This window comes from Carassius gibelio, chromosome A5 (genome assembly GCF_023724105.1).
Source record: "Carassius gibelio isolate Cgi1373 ecotype wild population from Czech Republic chromosome A5, carGib1.2-hapl.c, whole genome shotgun sequence".
NCBI classification, from domain to species: Eukaryota; Metazoa; Chordata; class Actinopteri; order Cypriniformes; family Cyprinidae; genus Carassius; species Carassius gibelio.
In genome coordinates, this window is record NC_068375.1 from 18,690,313 (window position 1) to 18,707,575 (window position 17,263).

Sequence of the window (17,263 nt, forward strand, 5' to 3'; positions counted from 1 at the left end):
ATTCATTTTAATGCAGCCCTGAATGTTGGAAAGTGCTGAAGTAGGTTTTTTTGAAAGGCTCTTTTTGGCCTGTTAACATAATCAAGCCTATATTTAGTACATTATATTCCAAAGCTCTTTGCAGATTTGAGAAAAACCTTTGCTATGATTCAGTAACTGAAAAAAAAAAGAAACTTGCAGAGATTGCATTAGAATTATTATTTTGTATTATTTGAGTTTTTAAACTCACTCAACAGAGATATGACAGAGCTCCGGACGCAGAATGTCTCTTGACAAAAGCTCATGCGGAAATATCCAAAGTGAAATCTTGCTCTAAAAAAGGAGCCTCAGCACAGCGAGAAAATGTAAAAAGCTTTTACCGCAGAGCCTCAGCCATCAAAAACATGGAGCTCTCTAAATTAAACAGTAGCTTTTCTAACAGCACCGCTTAATTTTTCAGAGATTTTCAATCCCTGTAGAAAAAAATTAAATAAAACATTCTTGACTGATTTTAGTGTTTTGCAACAGGGTGTCAAGACAGACAGTAAAAGACAGAGCTGAGTTTATTTAGCTTAACACTACAAAAATTATATTAACCATTGTGTCATGTTTCCTTGCCAAGCCAACCAAGCATAAGTGTCCTCTAATAAATATTCAAACAGGAAGAGAAAAAAAAGAAAAAGAAAAACCTTCATGGTCCATATGTGCTTACACTATTTAGATTCACTCTTGCTGCACAGTTAATGTCATTCAAACAGAAACTAACAGCAAGTCAATTAGCACTTCAAACTTGACAAAAAAATGCACAGTCAATTACAGTACACAAGTCAGCACATATGTGTGTGTGTTGTTGATGTGGTGGAGAGGAAGTGAATGGAGGAGGTGAGAGATGAGAGTGAGACACAGGAACGACTGTGATATTTTCAGTGTCTTGGCCATAATGAAATGCCACACTGACTGCAGACAGCATGCATCCCTCCCACACTCAAACTCACTGTATTCAGACGGAAGCACAACTTCTGTTTTATGCTGAATGTCAGTTTTCTGGGAAGATTTTGTAATGTTTTGCGTACAAGAGATGATGCATTTCAACTCTTGACATTTCTGTTGCGCAGACTGTGCAATTAAATCAAAGAGAAAATGTAGGCAGGTAGGTGACAGACAGACAGAGACCGATAGACTAGAAGTTAGCATGACTAGAGGTTGTTGGAGACCAAACATGAATGGGGGGAGAAACATGCTAAATTACATTAAAATAATCTTTCAAACTATAACAATACACATTATACTATAACACAAATCCTTGGTTCTAAAAAGTGAGTCCAAAAATATAAGAATTATCAGCCAAAATGTAGTGCTGTGATGATCCCAAGTGTACCTTATAGCACATATTATGCAGTTTGAAAAGAAAAAAAAATGATAATTTAAAAGATGAGAATCACACTTGGTCATGTAAACTGTTGGCCCATTTTATCAAGCACAGTGATAAAGAGCACAGGCATAATTTGCACACTACAGGCTTAACTAGGCTAAGCTCATCCCCCATCTATATTAATTTATTGAATATGCAGGCTCTATAAAGCAAGTGCTATGAATAAAACTGCACCGTTAGCAGAAGGAGAGTCGCTCGTAATTCCCAGAGGCTGGGTTTTCTTCTCAGCGGGACTGCCCCGCAGCTCTGTATGCTATAAAAATGACATCAGTACAGGGTTATTAGCACACTAGATAACGTGCTCTATTAAAACTTCCAGTCAAATGATTCAAATGATGACTGTCATCCTCGATACTGGCCATGATGAAGGCAAGATGATGTACTAGCAAAAGCATAAGCAACAAAACTTACACACCCTTGAGGTCTGTTCACATCGACAAGCCTTTAAATGGAAATACTGCCCATTACATATCACATGATTTTAGTGACAACGTCTCTTACAAATATAAAATGATATTTTAGAATAATATTATCATAAGATAATCACTCCAGTATTTTTCTTTTCCTAATATATCATTTTATATTAAGTATTATTTTTATATTTTATTTATAAAATACTGTTAGGTTTGGGGTTTTTCAAAACTCACCTAAGCTAACCAATGCTGTTTAAACAGAAATATTATTCAACTGTCAATTATCGAACTACATTTTTGTGGAAATTTTGTGGATTTGTTTTCTGGATCCTTTGATGGATAGAAAGTTCAAAACATCAGCATGCATGTTAAATCTAAATCTTTTGTAATCATTTTTGTCTTTACTATCACTTTTGTTCATTTGAATGCATCCTCGGTGAATAAAAGTTAGGGGTGTAACGGTACACAAACATGACGGTTCAGAACGTACCTTGATCTTGATGTCACAGTTCGGTACGTTTCGGTACAGCAAGGGGAAAAACTTTTTTTTAAATAAATTAATAGTGGTTTACTGAACAAATTGCTCTCTCTTTAAATAAATTCACCTACTACATATATATATATATATATATATATATATATATATATATACACACATATACACACACCTACTCAATACATACACTCAGTGCCGCTGCTAGACATTTTGGTGCCCTAAGCATAATTCCTTTATGATGCCCCCCACCCCGACCCCAAGAAAGAAAAAAAAATGTCTGTTTTTGCCAGTTTAACTTTTTATTACCAAACATAACTCAATACCAATAACACACAATAGCAGCATCACAGTATAAAACTTAAGAACACTAAAAAGAGAAAGAAACACAGCTTTCACAGCTTTGCTGACTTTGTAAACTATCAAAATATCAAAATAATCAACTTTTTTTTTTTTTTGCAAATTCAATGTCACTTTGAATAAATTAAATTAAATAATCATCAATAAGTACTAGGGCTGTCACTTTTGTGAAAAAATCTTTTTCGATTTTTAAGACATAAGTGTTAATTGAATCGATTGTAAAATCGATTTTCCATGTCTAAAAAAAAACGTTTTTCCTTTTTCAACGTCAAATAACGGACGAGCGTAAAGAGAGAGCTGGAAACACTCAAGTCAGCAATATTTCTTATTTATTGGCATGAAGTTTCATGGCAAAATTTTTGGGGTCCAGAGAAGAGCGTTTTTTCATTACAATTGTTCATTACAATTAGCAGCAGCACGCACATGCAGCACATTTCCCGTACTTTCTAGACTAGACCGGACTAGACTAGAGCAATTATTAAATATCTTTTTTGTTCCCCCTTTTTGTTACATATACATGGCTAAAATGTGCATAATATTTCTATAGGCTAATGAAATAATACCGGCATTAAAAAAAAAAAAAATTATTAGGCTATTTTTAGTGCCCCCTCAGCACTTGGTGCCTTATGCACAGTGCGTGATGCGCGTGTTGGGAGCGGCGGCGCTGCATACACTTAACAACTACCTTACTAACTATTAATAAGCAGCAGATTAGGGGAAAACAATAATAGTTAATATGTGTTCCCTAATGTAAAGTGCTACCAAATAAACTTACACCAAACTTTTGAAAGGTAATTTACACACGCACACACTCTGTAATATCAATGAATTTCTTCATTCCATGTCTGAAATGTTGTACTGAGGTGTATTAATGTCATTTTATTAAAAAGCTTAATCGACATTTAACTTGTTTGCATGCCCCCCCCCACCCACCCCCACCCCCAAATCATTCTTCCTTCATAGCACTGGAGTTTAGCTCCTAAGATGCCAAAGCCAATAACATGGCCTATGGGTAAACAACAGATCCCTCTGCACATCCAGATGGGATAAAGACAAGCTCATCGTCCTGAGGAATGTCAGATCATGTCAGAGCTTGATCTCTAGCTGGTGCCTTCAATGAATAGAAACCATATAGTCAAAATAGCAAATTACATCATAGTCTCTTTTCCTCAAAGGAAACTGATACTTGGATTACATTAGCTGACGAGTGTACTCTGCCAAGCGTCCAGTGGCTTGCCTGGTGTACTTGACAAGGTGCAGGTGAAAGTCTCATATCCACTTATGTGACTACTAGACTACATAATGGACTACACTGATGAATCACTCAATACAAAGCCTGACAGCCTTTCTGGTTTGGCTCTTGGATTTCTGCAAAGGATCAAAAGTGATTTAAAGATGAAAGTTTGAATTTTAAAATCAAGTTTTGCTGAGCTAAATTGAGACTTCAAGACATACAAAATACTAAAGGACTACCAAAAGAAGGGACTTTAAATATGACTGCAATACAGCAATTATTAAGTTTTACAGTATCTTACAGCAAATTTGTCTTAAAAAAAAACAGCTATATTGAAAACACAAGGAAATAATTGGAAATAATTGGAAGAAATGTATTTTAGAACTCTCAAAATTGACGTGTAGGTCTGTTTTTTTCCCATCACATTTGTAATGTATTATTAATTACAATAATTACATTTTATTTCAATGGTTTAATAAAATTGTAATACTCAAAAAACAACCAATTAATGAATACATAAAACTTACAAATACAGCATTAAAGAAAATACAATAATAGGTACTATATTATTGTAACATTTGTAATAATATATGAAATTATTTTTTCCCCCCAGTAATTATTGGTTAGTCTGTTTTACTTTCTTATCAAAACATGCATATTTGTAATGGACTTCATATTTAAAAAGAAGTCTTTTTGCAGTATAATATTCATAGATGCTGGTCCATATCGTGATTTCGTAAAAAAAATTATCTTTACAACTGAATTCCACAATTTCATACATATTTTCCGCATCCCGGAAATCATATGGCCCTAAATGTGTTTCTCAGTTGAACCATCAACCATGACAACTAATCCATCACAGCTAAAATATGACAGCTTGAATTGGAATATCTACGTCAGATCTGCAGAATAAACACAATGTCATTTAGGATAGGTTGCTTAAAAAATGTGCTATAAACATAATTTCTCAAAATAAAATTAAGCAAGAGCAGGAATCAACGAGAACTGAGGCTTCACCTTTAACTTCTCAATAATAAATTACCCTCTCATGCAATAATCTGCCTATTTTTCAGTAAAGGTCAAAAGCCAAGTGCCCTTAAAGGAAACATCTTCAACACACTTTGATCTCGAGAGATCTGCGGCTACACATTTGCATTCGAGATGACTAATCCAAACAGATATCGAGCTTGACTGCGAAAGGCTGTTGCCTAAAACCTGATTCATGCAAAAGCAGAGGAACAGGAAGTATGCTGAGGAGGACAGCTGACACTTTTTCAATAACACTCAAACCACTCACATGCCTTGACACTCGTTGCACTTTCTGTGCCTCGCCGTAATGGAAATCAGCTGATATATGCAGCACTGCGGACAAAAATAAATGATTACAACCACAGACAGCAGCGGGTCATCAGCAACTTCATTCACAGCCTTGACAGTCGGGAGCTCTGTACAAGTTAACCATGTGTTCGTTAGCCCACAAACAGGACATTATAATGTCACTCCACAAGAAAATCACAGGCAGTTGCTCATTTGACTGCAAAATTAACCCAAAAAGAGAGTGAATGTTTCAGCACTCAGGCACTTAAACATCAGAATTAAACACAAACCCCTCAACAATGGCTGCATTTTTTGATCCATACTAGCCTTTTGAATCGTTCACCAAAAATGCCATGAAAAGATACCGCAGAAACAGGGCAATATGGATGTTTTATCTTCATCACTGGCTCACTGAAGACAGGACATGACCTTTTTCTGGTTAGTCCATGCCAGCTATCAGCGAGGGAGTTGGACCTCTCAATTTACAACAGTTCATCTTGGAGGAAGCCAGGGCAGAGCAGGCTTGTTGAGACTTGATTGAAGGGTCATATTCACTCTCAAAAGCTCTTTCAAGTAGCTACTTCAACATATCCGTCTCTCTTGATGGGTCTTGACTACATCAGAAACTCCTCTAAAGATGTCATGTCACCGCTCATCAGCATGACAGGGTACTAAAATTGCATCGCCCTATACACAAAGAGGACACCAAAAGGCCTGATGCTCTCCGCCTGAACTACAGAAAAACACCCACCCACTGTTGGAAAAACTCCCTGAAAGTTTGAAACTAATGAATATTCAACTTTGCCCTCAAATGGTTTGAAACATTCATAAAGAAGAAAACGCATCACTTATTCAACAACTCTTAGTACATGCACTATGTAACCACGCTCAACAGCAAATTCAAGCATTTAACATCTTTCCAGAGACAACCACTTTTCATTTGAAATAAGACACTGTTTTTTTAGTGTCTAAACACATTTATGATTATACTAAAAGTCAAATTATAACAAATATAACAAATACAAACCTTTAAATATCAATACAATGTATACAAAATAACAAAAATACAGTAAATTTGCAATATATTAAAATGGAGGAGAAATATTTTGGCCAAATAATAAATCTTTATAATAATAATAAATCTTAAAGCTTTAAGGGGTCATGAACTGAGAAGTCAAAATTCCCTTGATCTTTTGACATGGGGTCATTGTACTATAAAAACATCCTAAGTTTAAAAATTCTAAACTTTCATTGTTAGTCTAAAAACAGCTTATATCGAAGCCAATCTGCCAAAACACCAGGTTGTGGAATGTGCCTTTATGACGTAATAGTGTGGCTAAAGACGTCTGTTTAGCCCCGTCCACCAATCTGCACACATGTAGTGTAAATAACTATAGAGGCAAACACAGGTCTACACAGAAATCAAATGATAAAGATGCTCCGAAGACAACAAGACGCTGTTCAGTGCCAAGTTGTACAAAAAACACAGTCTTTGCATTGCCTTCCATTTGATCCCAATTAAAAAAAGAGTGGATGAACTTTATTTTTAATGAAGATCCAGACTGCATCAGGAAAAACAGCATCAGGTTTCAAAAGCAAAGCACAGGATTTTCAGAAAGATTGAAACTAAAAGACGATTTGTGCCAACTAGATTGGATCTGACAGTAATGTCGCATCACACAAGTGTGAGCAACTGTTTTTATAGTGTGTTCACTATTGCTTTGTCTGTTATTACAGATAACGTTTGATAAGTACTGAGTATTTATGCATTTTTAACCTAAATCAGAACAGCGTCCAAAACAGGACAGAAAATAGCCTTGTTCTTCTACATTATGATTTTTTTTTAATGCAAAAGTCTTGATAACATTATAAGTGGACCTCAGTGAACAGTACAAAATAATAAAATAGGCAGTTCATTACCCCTTTAAAAAGAATAATAATAATAATTGAATATGCACAAATTAGTTTTTTAAAGGAAAATTCTATATTTAATCCTTTTAATTTATGGACACGAAATATTACAAGAAACACACATATCTTATAAATGATAAATGCCATTCTTCCATTACATTTTCGAGCGATGAAGATGAAACAAAGTGTTTTACACAATTAACCGAAAGAACCAACTAGATGCTGCTTATTTTAAATCAGAGATTATATTTAAGCATCTGTCTTATCAGTGTCAAATTCACTGTGCATAGATCACAAATGTGCAATAAATCAGACAGCTCTTAATATTATTAATAATAAGTGAACGTAACAGATTTAGCAAAATCGAAAATAAGGAAGTCCTTCACGCCATATTCTGCCAAAGTCTGAGCTCTGAATGGCAGCAAAATTATAACTCGTGTCCCACTTACGCTGAATTCATCCTCTGCTGCATCCTCCTGGGCTGTCCGGCTCGCTCTCACTCATTCACAAAATAATCCCGCTCTGCTGCCGAGTCGCCGGGGTCTGTCTCACCAGACAAACCTCCCAGCTGGTTGTTGCCATGTCCCAGAAAACCTGCTGTTTGAGCGCACTCACCACACAGCTCTTTAAGTCACAGAGTGGGGTGGGTTCCACCTCACATACATTTGCACAGTCTTAGCTGATGTCCACAAGTGAAATAATCCACACTGGTTATCACTCCTTTGAGGGCACAATTTAACTAAGAAATACTGGAGAATGTAGATTGGCCTTTTATGTCTTTGATCTGTCAGTCACTCAAATAATGCAAAGTATGAAACGGATCGGCGAAGGAGAGCAGGCGGGATGTGAAGGGAGGGGACAAATGGAATGCAAGATACTAAAAGCAGTGGGAGGACACAGCTTGACCACACTCCTATTGTTCATTGTGTCTGTAAATAATATTAAATTTTGGGTAAACTATTTCCTTAAGCAGGATTTATGGATCTCACACCCTCCAAATTCAAACTTGTGTATTCCATTCCTGCCAAAATAAAAACGTCACAGTCTGTAAATGAGCGAACTCGGCAGGTCAGAACATCAGTAACCCACTGGTTTGCTCAACAGCCAACCATTCTACAAAGTGCCTGGACTAGCAATGCCATTTTTTTTTTTTTAAGTTTCCACACTGGAAAAAAGGTGGAGATGAACAGGGTCTGGGAGCAGCTGCCAAACAGCTTTGTTTTCCTTCACACATGATGGAGTGTCACAGTATGTTAGAGTCAGCACACGGGGACTGTCCTCTGCCACACAGATGGATGACTAAAGAGCCCATCTTCAGCAAGCAGTTACGGTGCGGCAGGAGCCGAAAGGGGGTCACACAAAGGATGGATTAAACATCCTCAATGTGCTGTGTGCTGAGCCATGAATCTGCTGCTATCTGCGTCTTTTTCAAAGAAAATATTCTTAGTGCCTAAATGTAAATCAGAAAACTTTACGTTGTGATTTTACATCTTATTGAAGGTAAATGAACTCTTATTTTAAACAACAGCCCTGCTCCAAAACCTAATGAAGAAATGATGAAGAAAACTGGTCCAAACTTAGTAAAGTTGGTCCAAAAGTTAAGTAACATAACATAACGTCACAAATATCCTTTGCAGGGATGATAATCACAGACTTCAGTGAGACAAGCTTAGTGAAACATTAAATCCAAGAGAGTGGATCACGCGGCAAAATTGTGAGTTAAAAACACTTATAATTAATAGTATTCATTTTATATTAAAAACAGATATTTCACCAAATATCTGTTTATGCTATTGAAATGTACACACCAACAATAAAATATTGCTTTGTTAATTTTGCACTGCCTTCACTTAAATAAATAAAAGTTTCTCTTGCTGTTAGCGTGACATACAGAGTATGAGACATAATTATCCTTGTGTGACAAAAACCTTAACATTTCCAAAAATTGGCTGATTATTCAGCTTTCACAATATATTGCTTTGTCTTTTTTGTCTTTAGATAATCCATATAAGAGCTGAGCTTTTATAGCATTAGACCATTTATAATGGGGAAAAACATCCTATCAGCTTGGCCTACATGACCTACATTCTTCTAAAGAGAAATCAATAGATGTCCAGAAACAGCCAGTGAATGTTCTTGCAATAGCTACTTGAATATATACTGGTGCTCAGATGTCTTAAAACATGGAACAAGGAGGTGGTTAAAAGTTAATGCAGAAGACTTTAATTTAGAGATAGTTAAACACAATCCTTGTCAAATAAAACTGCTGCTTTAACTAAACACAAAAGGTAATGAACAGTCAAAAACAATGAATTAGATAAGTTGTTCAAGGCTATTTGAAAACAAAAAAGGGCAAAGAGAAGACTTTTTCTCGAGCAGAAGTCTCTTGACAGTTCTTTTGTGCCACTTGGCATTCCAAAGTCCCTGTATTTCTCAAAAAAAGGCAATAAAAGGCACAATATGTCAATTTTCGCTGGTAGAGGTCGCATTTTCAAAACATTAACAAAGGCGGAGCTTGATGACACTATGACGGAGAGGGGAATGATGGGAGTTTTCGTTTTCACCATCCAGAGATGTCTGAATCATGGTCATGGATACAAGTAGGTTTTTTTATGTATAGTAAACTATACAGAGCAAGTGAGCAATGTATGACTTAAGTCTAGCATGAGTTTAAGTACTCTCAGAAAACTAAGTAAAGCTGTCTATACACTGTTGATGAATGAATATCCTACTTACATCATACGTACATCTGCATTTTTTGTTTAGGATGAGGGAATTCATGAGAGCAGAATTCAGTCAGCGAGTGTACGCACTGAACAACAAAACTCCGGTGTTTCAGCGATGACTCATCTGAACGGCTCTGATTGGCTGCTGCATTCATAAACTCAATGGACTTGTCTGTTATTGGTTATGAAGCAGAACACTATAAAAACACAGAAAGTTCAACACTGAGCAGATCTAATTTTAACGCTGCAGTCAACACTCTAAGCAGCATTTTTGTCCACGTGTGTTGCCATAGTTTCTAAAAGCAGAAATCAATAGTACGGATATTATGTCATTGATAGGTAACAATGAACAGGGATAAGTCATTATCTAAAACTGGAATTTCTCTGGATGTACAAATCCTTTGGAACTTTTGGGATAATGTAAGTACACAACTGCATTAAATATATCACACTATGCAATCGTTTTTTGGGATATTGTATTGCAAAAATCCTACATACTGTGCCTTTAACCAGCATGGGAGCTCAATTAACCCTTGACTGACAGTGAGTTTGTTGTTCAACTTCTGATCTAGCAGACACAATATGCATCGCTGTTAATCTCCAAATACAACTCTCTCTTCCTCTCTTTCCAGCTCTTGAGAGAAACCGTTTATGACTCAAAATCCTTTCTAATCTTCACGGAAACAAAAATCAACCTGCTCTTTCTCCACAGAGCTGTTTGTTTGCGTTCCAAGGCCTGGTCCCGCTCTTCATGTGCTGTCTTTTTTGTTTTTATTAAACAGTAGAAAGCATCTGTGAAATATGTATTTCGCTTCTGGCATCATTGTTTATGAATGAAGTGCACAGCAGATAGGCGTGAATGATTGTGGCTGTCTTCTGTGCGCAACTAAACACTAACTTTAGTCACACATTCTGACACACAGCACCGCATCCAACTCAGAAAATGTGCGCCATGTTGTGCTGCCATTCAACCTACCAGTGTAAGAAAACATTGAAACAACTGCCACCGTTTAAAAGAAAATTGATAGTGGATCAGGAATGATAAAATCAAGAGAATATGTTGCTATACACGATGTACAAGTCATGCACTGCCTTCGCAAGAAGTAGGGTTCATTTTGGTGTCAGAATATATACCAAAAATAAAACAAGCCAGCAAGTTGTTAATGTCACCTGCATCTCATGAGACACCCGCATACTTCCTCTTCTCTGCTAAAGACATGCCTTGAGTCATAAGCCGACACTGGCTTTTATTATGTCACAGCCCAAGTCATTTTGAGCAGATGAGGGCTGAAATGTGAATAATACCTCATCGTGGTGCAAATTCAGCAACCGCTGTGTGCATGTGGTAATATAAGTTTATGGAGCACCTCTGGTTCATTGTAGGTGCATCAGAAAGCAACACTGTCCAGGCTTATAGGCGAACGAGTCTGTCAGAGTAAATAATCTGGAAGCTCTGAGGAAACTTTCATCATAAATGGGTCACCAGTCTACGGCAAAAGTGTATCTCAAGAACTAACAACTGTATGCAGCAGAGCAGCAATGCACAAATCACAAATAAAACTACCGTGGCATCACTTCTATGAATTTTGGCATTTTCTCATTTGTAGTATGCAGCACGTATAAAAAATAAATAAAAGTTAAATTCTGAAAAGACCATCTATGTTATTGAAAGCCAAAATAAATCACCCTCTATTTTCTGTGACAACATTCAGCACTTTCAAAGAAACAACTGACAACCAACAGGAAATTATATCTGAACTATCATTGCGAAACACTTGATTCACTTTTTTTTTTTTTTTTTTTTTTGCTGCTTTCAAGTATCTTATTAAAATATTCTTTATAATATAATATATAATATTTTTTTTCTTTAAATATTAAGTATTTTAAATATTGAACACCGACAATAGTTTTTGTATTTTTGATGAGCTGAAACAACTGTGCACTATATAAAACTTCAGGCCTGATTATAAACCAGCTCAAGCAACCAAAGATATGAGAGAGCTACAATAAATTACTGACTATCATTTAGCTTTTTGTGATACAGGCCTGACATTTTTCATTAGAATCAGATAATGGTTAATGATAATGGATGACACAGAAAGCAATCACAATCATTTATCAGAAACTGTGGTTTCACAATGTGTGCGGAAGGAAGGTCTAGATACACCAAAGACATTCAAAATACCATATTACTGAAATGCATAGGTCAAAACCCTACTCTACGACTAAAAAACTTATGCAGTGGCAGAACACAGTGAAAAAACTTGACACCAGACTATATATATCTCATTAGGAAAAGTTGTACAGTTATATGGATAACCCATAACTAAATAGCACAGCTTCAGAATACATAACCGCACATTCTGCAATATGAGGAAGTAAAATATATCATATGAAAGTCACCACAATGACTTAATAATAGTATCTGTTAAATGTAAATAATATGCATACAAACAGATACATGTGCTAGTTATCATGAATGCTTGTCAACGGTCTCAAAACCTAGTAAGCTTTACTGTCCAAATTGTAACGGAAAAATAAAAATGTTACAGTAAATATATAGCTAATACCTGGTTAAATGCAAGTTACTTTACAATATACAGTAAACAAAAACAAACAAAAAATGGTAACAGTAAAATATATTGTGGATATTTTTTGTGTAAAAAAATAAAGTAAAAAAAAAATAAAATAGAATATGAATTACGGAAGATTATATGTTACACAAACGTTATATTGAACAAGAAGTAGTTTTATATATTTATTATGGGTATATTGTATGAATTATTATTTTGTTATGAGTTATGTACACTGGATTGCTGTAAGTTAAAGGGAAAAAAAATGTAAAAGCCTGCATTTTTTGGTAATCGACCCATTAGAGGTAGATAGCTAACTTCTTTTTGAGACACAGCCATTAACAGAGCTGCAACCGTCCTATGTTAGAAGTGCTTTCCCATAATGAACTCCTAACAGAAATGATACATGTGTACGAGATTAATTCTTACTGATTGGTGGGCGGCGCTGAGAGGGGGAAAACAACCTCCTCTTCCTCATATTCTGGCCCATCCTGTTGATCACTTTCATCCACACTGCCTTGCGGCCCGATTTCAGACGGCAGAGGGGGCAGCGGTAAAGGTGGGAAGAGTGTGGGCCCGTCGGTGGGCGACATCCTGCTGCTGCCCGGCCCATCCGAGGAGGGGGACTCGCAGCCGGCCGCAGCAGTTCTCCCCGTGAGGTCCTCTCCTCCAGCGCTCGGGTAGATCATCATGTCAGGGTCCGTCACCCGTGCTCGCTCGGGTTTACTGTAATGGAGAAAGTGAGTCGAGTCGGGGCCTCTGCTGCCGTCCGATCCCCTGTCCTCGCCCCTCACCTCCATACAGAAATCAAGAAGACAGCCTGAGCGTCTTCTCCAACTCTATTAAAGCTTCTTCTGCTTCCAGGCTTTTAAAGCGACGGGAGAAAGTTTCCTTGAGGAGAGAGGAAAAGAGCACTCTCACTCTCTCTCTCTCTCTCTCTCTCTCACACACACACACACACACACACACACACACACACACACACACACACACACACACTCACTCACATTAAGCGGCTAACACATGAGTTTAGGTCTTCATTGTTTCCTGAGTTTCACCAAGAGAAGAAGGGCTTTTCTGAAATAATAGAGGTTAAATGTCCGTGTTAAGGAGAGGATGGTGTACCGAGGCCCTGGTTCGGTCTGGTGTCAGTTGTGGGCTTTTATTGTCAGTCTTTCGGGGTTGTTATTTTGTTTCCAGTGAGTTCAGAAAACGCGCCGATCTGTTACTTTGAACGCATCGCAGATGATCACGGACGTCTGACACGCTCCTCCTTATTCGATTCCGCGCAAAGAGTGCCTTAAAGTGTATTCTTCAGCCGTGAATGGTATTTTCTTCTCGAGATTGCTGGACTGGTGAAACATTTGCCACAGCTGCTCTCAGTCCCACTCCTCACCCTGTGCGTCCCCGCTCATGCGCAGACCAGGCTAGCAGATCACCGAACTGATGCATTCACATCAGTGAGCTCGGCAATCGTACATCATTTATATCAGCGTAATGATTTATGTGCGTCAATTTGTCATTTTAACATAGGTTAATATAGATAGATGCGTTGTGTTAATAAACTAGTTTTGTGAGATCATAGGTACCGCAGATGAGTGAGTCATGGTTTCCGCACGTGTGTGTGTGTGTGTTCAGATTCTTTTTTGTAGTCACTGTAACTTTGTGTGGCATTTCAGTTTATTGCCTGTCATACACAGATCATTGCTGTTCTTACATCAACAGATATTTCTGCTCTGTAGTAGGTACTATTTAGTGTCATTTAAAAACACGAATAAAACCGTGATTTATCTTGTATCTTCCTAATTTGCGTAGTATGTAAAGTAGCCTATTATATGTATATGCAGTGTGCGATTTGCAGGGGCGATGGGGATTTCCCCCCTTCTGGTCTATGCATCTCTCTGCTGAATTATTATAAAAAAATGCATATAATGTGTGTGAATACATAATGTGCGCACTTTTGTAGTAAAAGTTTGTATGTTGAGTAACGAAGCACTGATCAAAATAAATTGAAGCAAACGTAATTGAATAGGAAGGCTACAGATTTGTCACGTACTTCTATTCAAAATATCATAAGCTTGATGATTGATTTTGCTTTCCTGGCAGAAATAACATTGTAACCAAGAATTATCATAAAATATCAAAGCTAAAATCTCAAGGTCAAATCAGAATATTTGTTCTAAAAATGTTTCTGTAGCTCCCAAAAATATTATTTATAGCTCCACAGTGATTTGTGATATTTTCAAGAAAAATATAAAAAGAAAGAAAGAAAACATAACCCATTCTGGTTTGTTAACAAATCGCACCCATAGGCCTATGTATGTTGCTCTTAAAATTGAGCTGAAAGCGGACTGTCCTCAGCATCTTGACTGCCAAAGATAAAGCAATTGATGGTTTTCAGTCACTTGACTAATTCGAAGCCCTGGCCGTCAAAACATCCACAGATCTGCAGTACAAGACTGTCAATTTTCTATCTGTTCCAGTCCAAAAGTATTTAGATTAGGCTCCCTCTCAAAAGAATAAAACAAAGTTATGTAAACAAATTGCAAGTTTTGTCCATTAGCAATCCATATAAAGCACCTGTAGCAATAAAAACAGCGGTAGGCCTACATTATAAAACGTTTCATGTAAATTACACTTAAAGTGCCTTTAAAACAGCGGTCAGCGAAGGAAAGCCTTGTTTTGCCCTCCACGTTATTTAAAATCTACTAATTGTGAATTTACTATTTAATATATTTTTTAATCTAAGCATGAATCAAACAAACATTTTTAAAGTCAATTTCAATGTAAATTATTTATTTAATGTATTTTGCAATATGAATTAATATAGCTGTTTATGAATTTGTCTGTTTAAAAAGTTATTACTGTATTCCTATTTGCACATTAGAATTTTTATTTGCACAGTTTTCTTCATTTTATTTTTAACTGTCACTAGACCTCCATGACTGGGCTGGTGTTTATATCCCTTAAGAGTTGAGACCATACTCACAGCTGTGCTTGAGTGGAGGGAAAGATGTTGCTGTATGCAAGGAATCAGGCAATAATCTGATGTAGCCATGGGAACTAAGGGCTTGCAGATACATCTGTGTTCATTGTTCCCCATCTACAGTCAAAACATATCTGCCTCAATTGCTGAGGACACTATATAAAGCTCAATGACATTTCTCAAATGTCAAAGGAGGCGACTGAACACTTGCCTCTGTCATGTTGATATGGACACAGCCTGTACATTGCTGTGTCCATCCAAGTAAAATGATTTGCACCTATTTTGTGCTCTTATAAATAGTTTTTTAAATAGAATTTCGGGGATATCAGTATTAACAGGGAAGTGTTCCAATTTGTGAATACAGCTTGTATTGAATTGTTTTATTTTGTTAATTTACTAAAGAAAAATATCTTTTTTCTTTAGTAAAGTTTTGTCTTTTATCTTTTTTTTTCAGTTTAATTGTCTAGTTTGCATTTTCTTCTGTTTATATTTCATTCTTACAAACTGATTCTTGAATAGTAGTGTACAGCCACTATACAATTCCAAAGTCTGCAAGATTTTATTTTATTTAAGAAAGTTTGCTCTAAAGCTGCCTTTATATGATCAAAAACAGTAATATCATGAAATATTACTGCAACTTTAAGTGTTTTTCATTTTATTATATTAAAATGTAACTATTTTTGTGATGCCAAAGCTGAATTTACAGCATCATTACTCCAGTCTTTAGTGTCGCATGATCCTTGAGAAATCATTCTTATATGCTGATTTGCTGCTCAAGAAACATTTTAATCAATGTTCAAAACAGTTATGCTGGTTAATATTTTTGTGGAAACTGATATATATATATATATATATATATATATATATGTGTGTGTGTGTGTGTGTGTGTGTGTGTGTGTGTGTGTGTGTGTGTGTGTGTGTGTAAAAAAAGAACAATATTAATTTGAATTAGAAACATAAATATATTTACAGTCACTTTTGATCAACATATCCTTCAGGAAGTTACATGATTGCTAATGGGTTTATCATAATTTGGAGCCAACAACACTGAAGAATCTTAATGGCATAAATTATCACATAATAATGCAATCAAATAAGAATCATAATGAAATATTTTATAGATTAATTCACAATTTCAGTACATCCAATATTATCAGTTCTAAGCAGAGTCTTATATTATATTAAAACTAGTAATAAAATAATAAAAATTAAAATGCAAATTTTTCTATGAAGGTTTTTTTTCTTCTTCTCTCTCTTTAGTCAGAACACTGAAATATACTGTTAGGAAACTGTGCAAGATAATAACCCTGTCCCATAGATTCTGTAATAATTCATTCCTTTGTGCTCATAAGGAGTGAGGCCATGTTGTCTCAGTGGTGTGATTGGGCCGTGCTGCGGGAAGCCAGTTTCTGTTGTGTGGATGATTTGTAGGGATGAGGGATGACTCTTTGTCCTGCTGCACAGGCTGCTGCTGCCATGGCGTCTGCCAGACCCACAATAATGAGATTCAAAGCAGAGTGCAGCTAATCGTCCATCTTAAAGTGTTAGCCAAGTGGAGGAGCACAAACACCTGCTGATGACAACTAGCCCCTCACTTTGTCATTATGGACATCTTTTTGTGTGTGTGTGGCACTGCTGAAGCCTCTTTCAACATAAGATGATATAGGGCAACCTGAGATGAAGAGTGCAAAAATCCAGATATCTGTGCTGAGAGCAGATCATAGGGAGCTCTTACACCACAACCGGTGCTGGTCATATAATTAGAATATCATCATAAAGTTGATTTATTTCGCTAATTCCATTCATAACACTCATAACATCTGAGCAGTGCCACAGACT

General features: G+C 36.4%; 1 protein-coding gene across 2 annotated transcripts in view; it reads right to left on the reverse strand.

Annotated features, from left to right (window-relative positions):
• Positions 1-13,867, reverse strand: part of LOC127999356 (ras GTPase-activating protein 1-like) — a 34,632-nt gene extending 20,765 nt beyond the window's left edge. For both annotated transcript variants that reach the window (XM_052592179.1, XM_052592178.1), the window contains exon 1: positions 12,868-13,867. In XM_052592179.1, coding sequence (XP_052448139.1) covers positions 12,868-13,238 — 371 coding nt within the window. In that variant the 5' untranslated portion in view covers positions 13,239-13,867. The remainder of the gene's footprint in view (positions 1-12,867) is intronic.
• Positions 13,868-17,263: the final 3,396 nt, after the last annotated feature.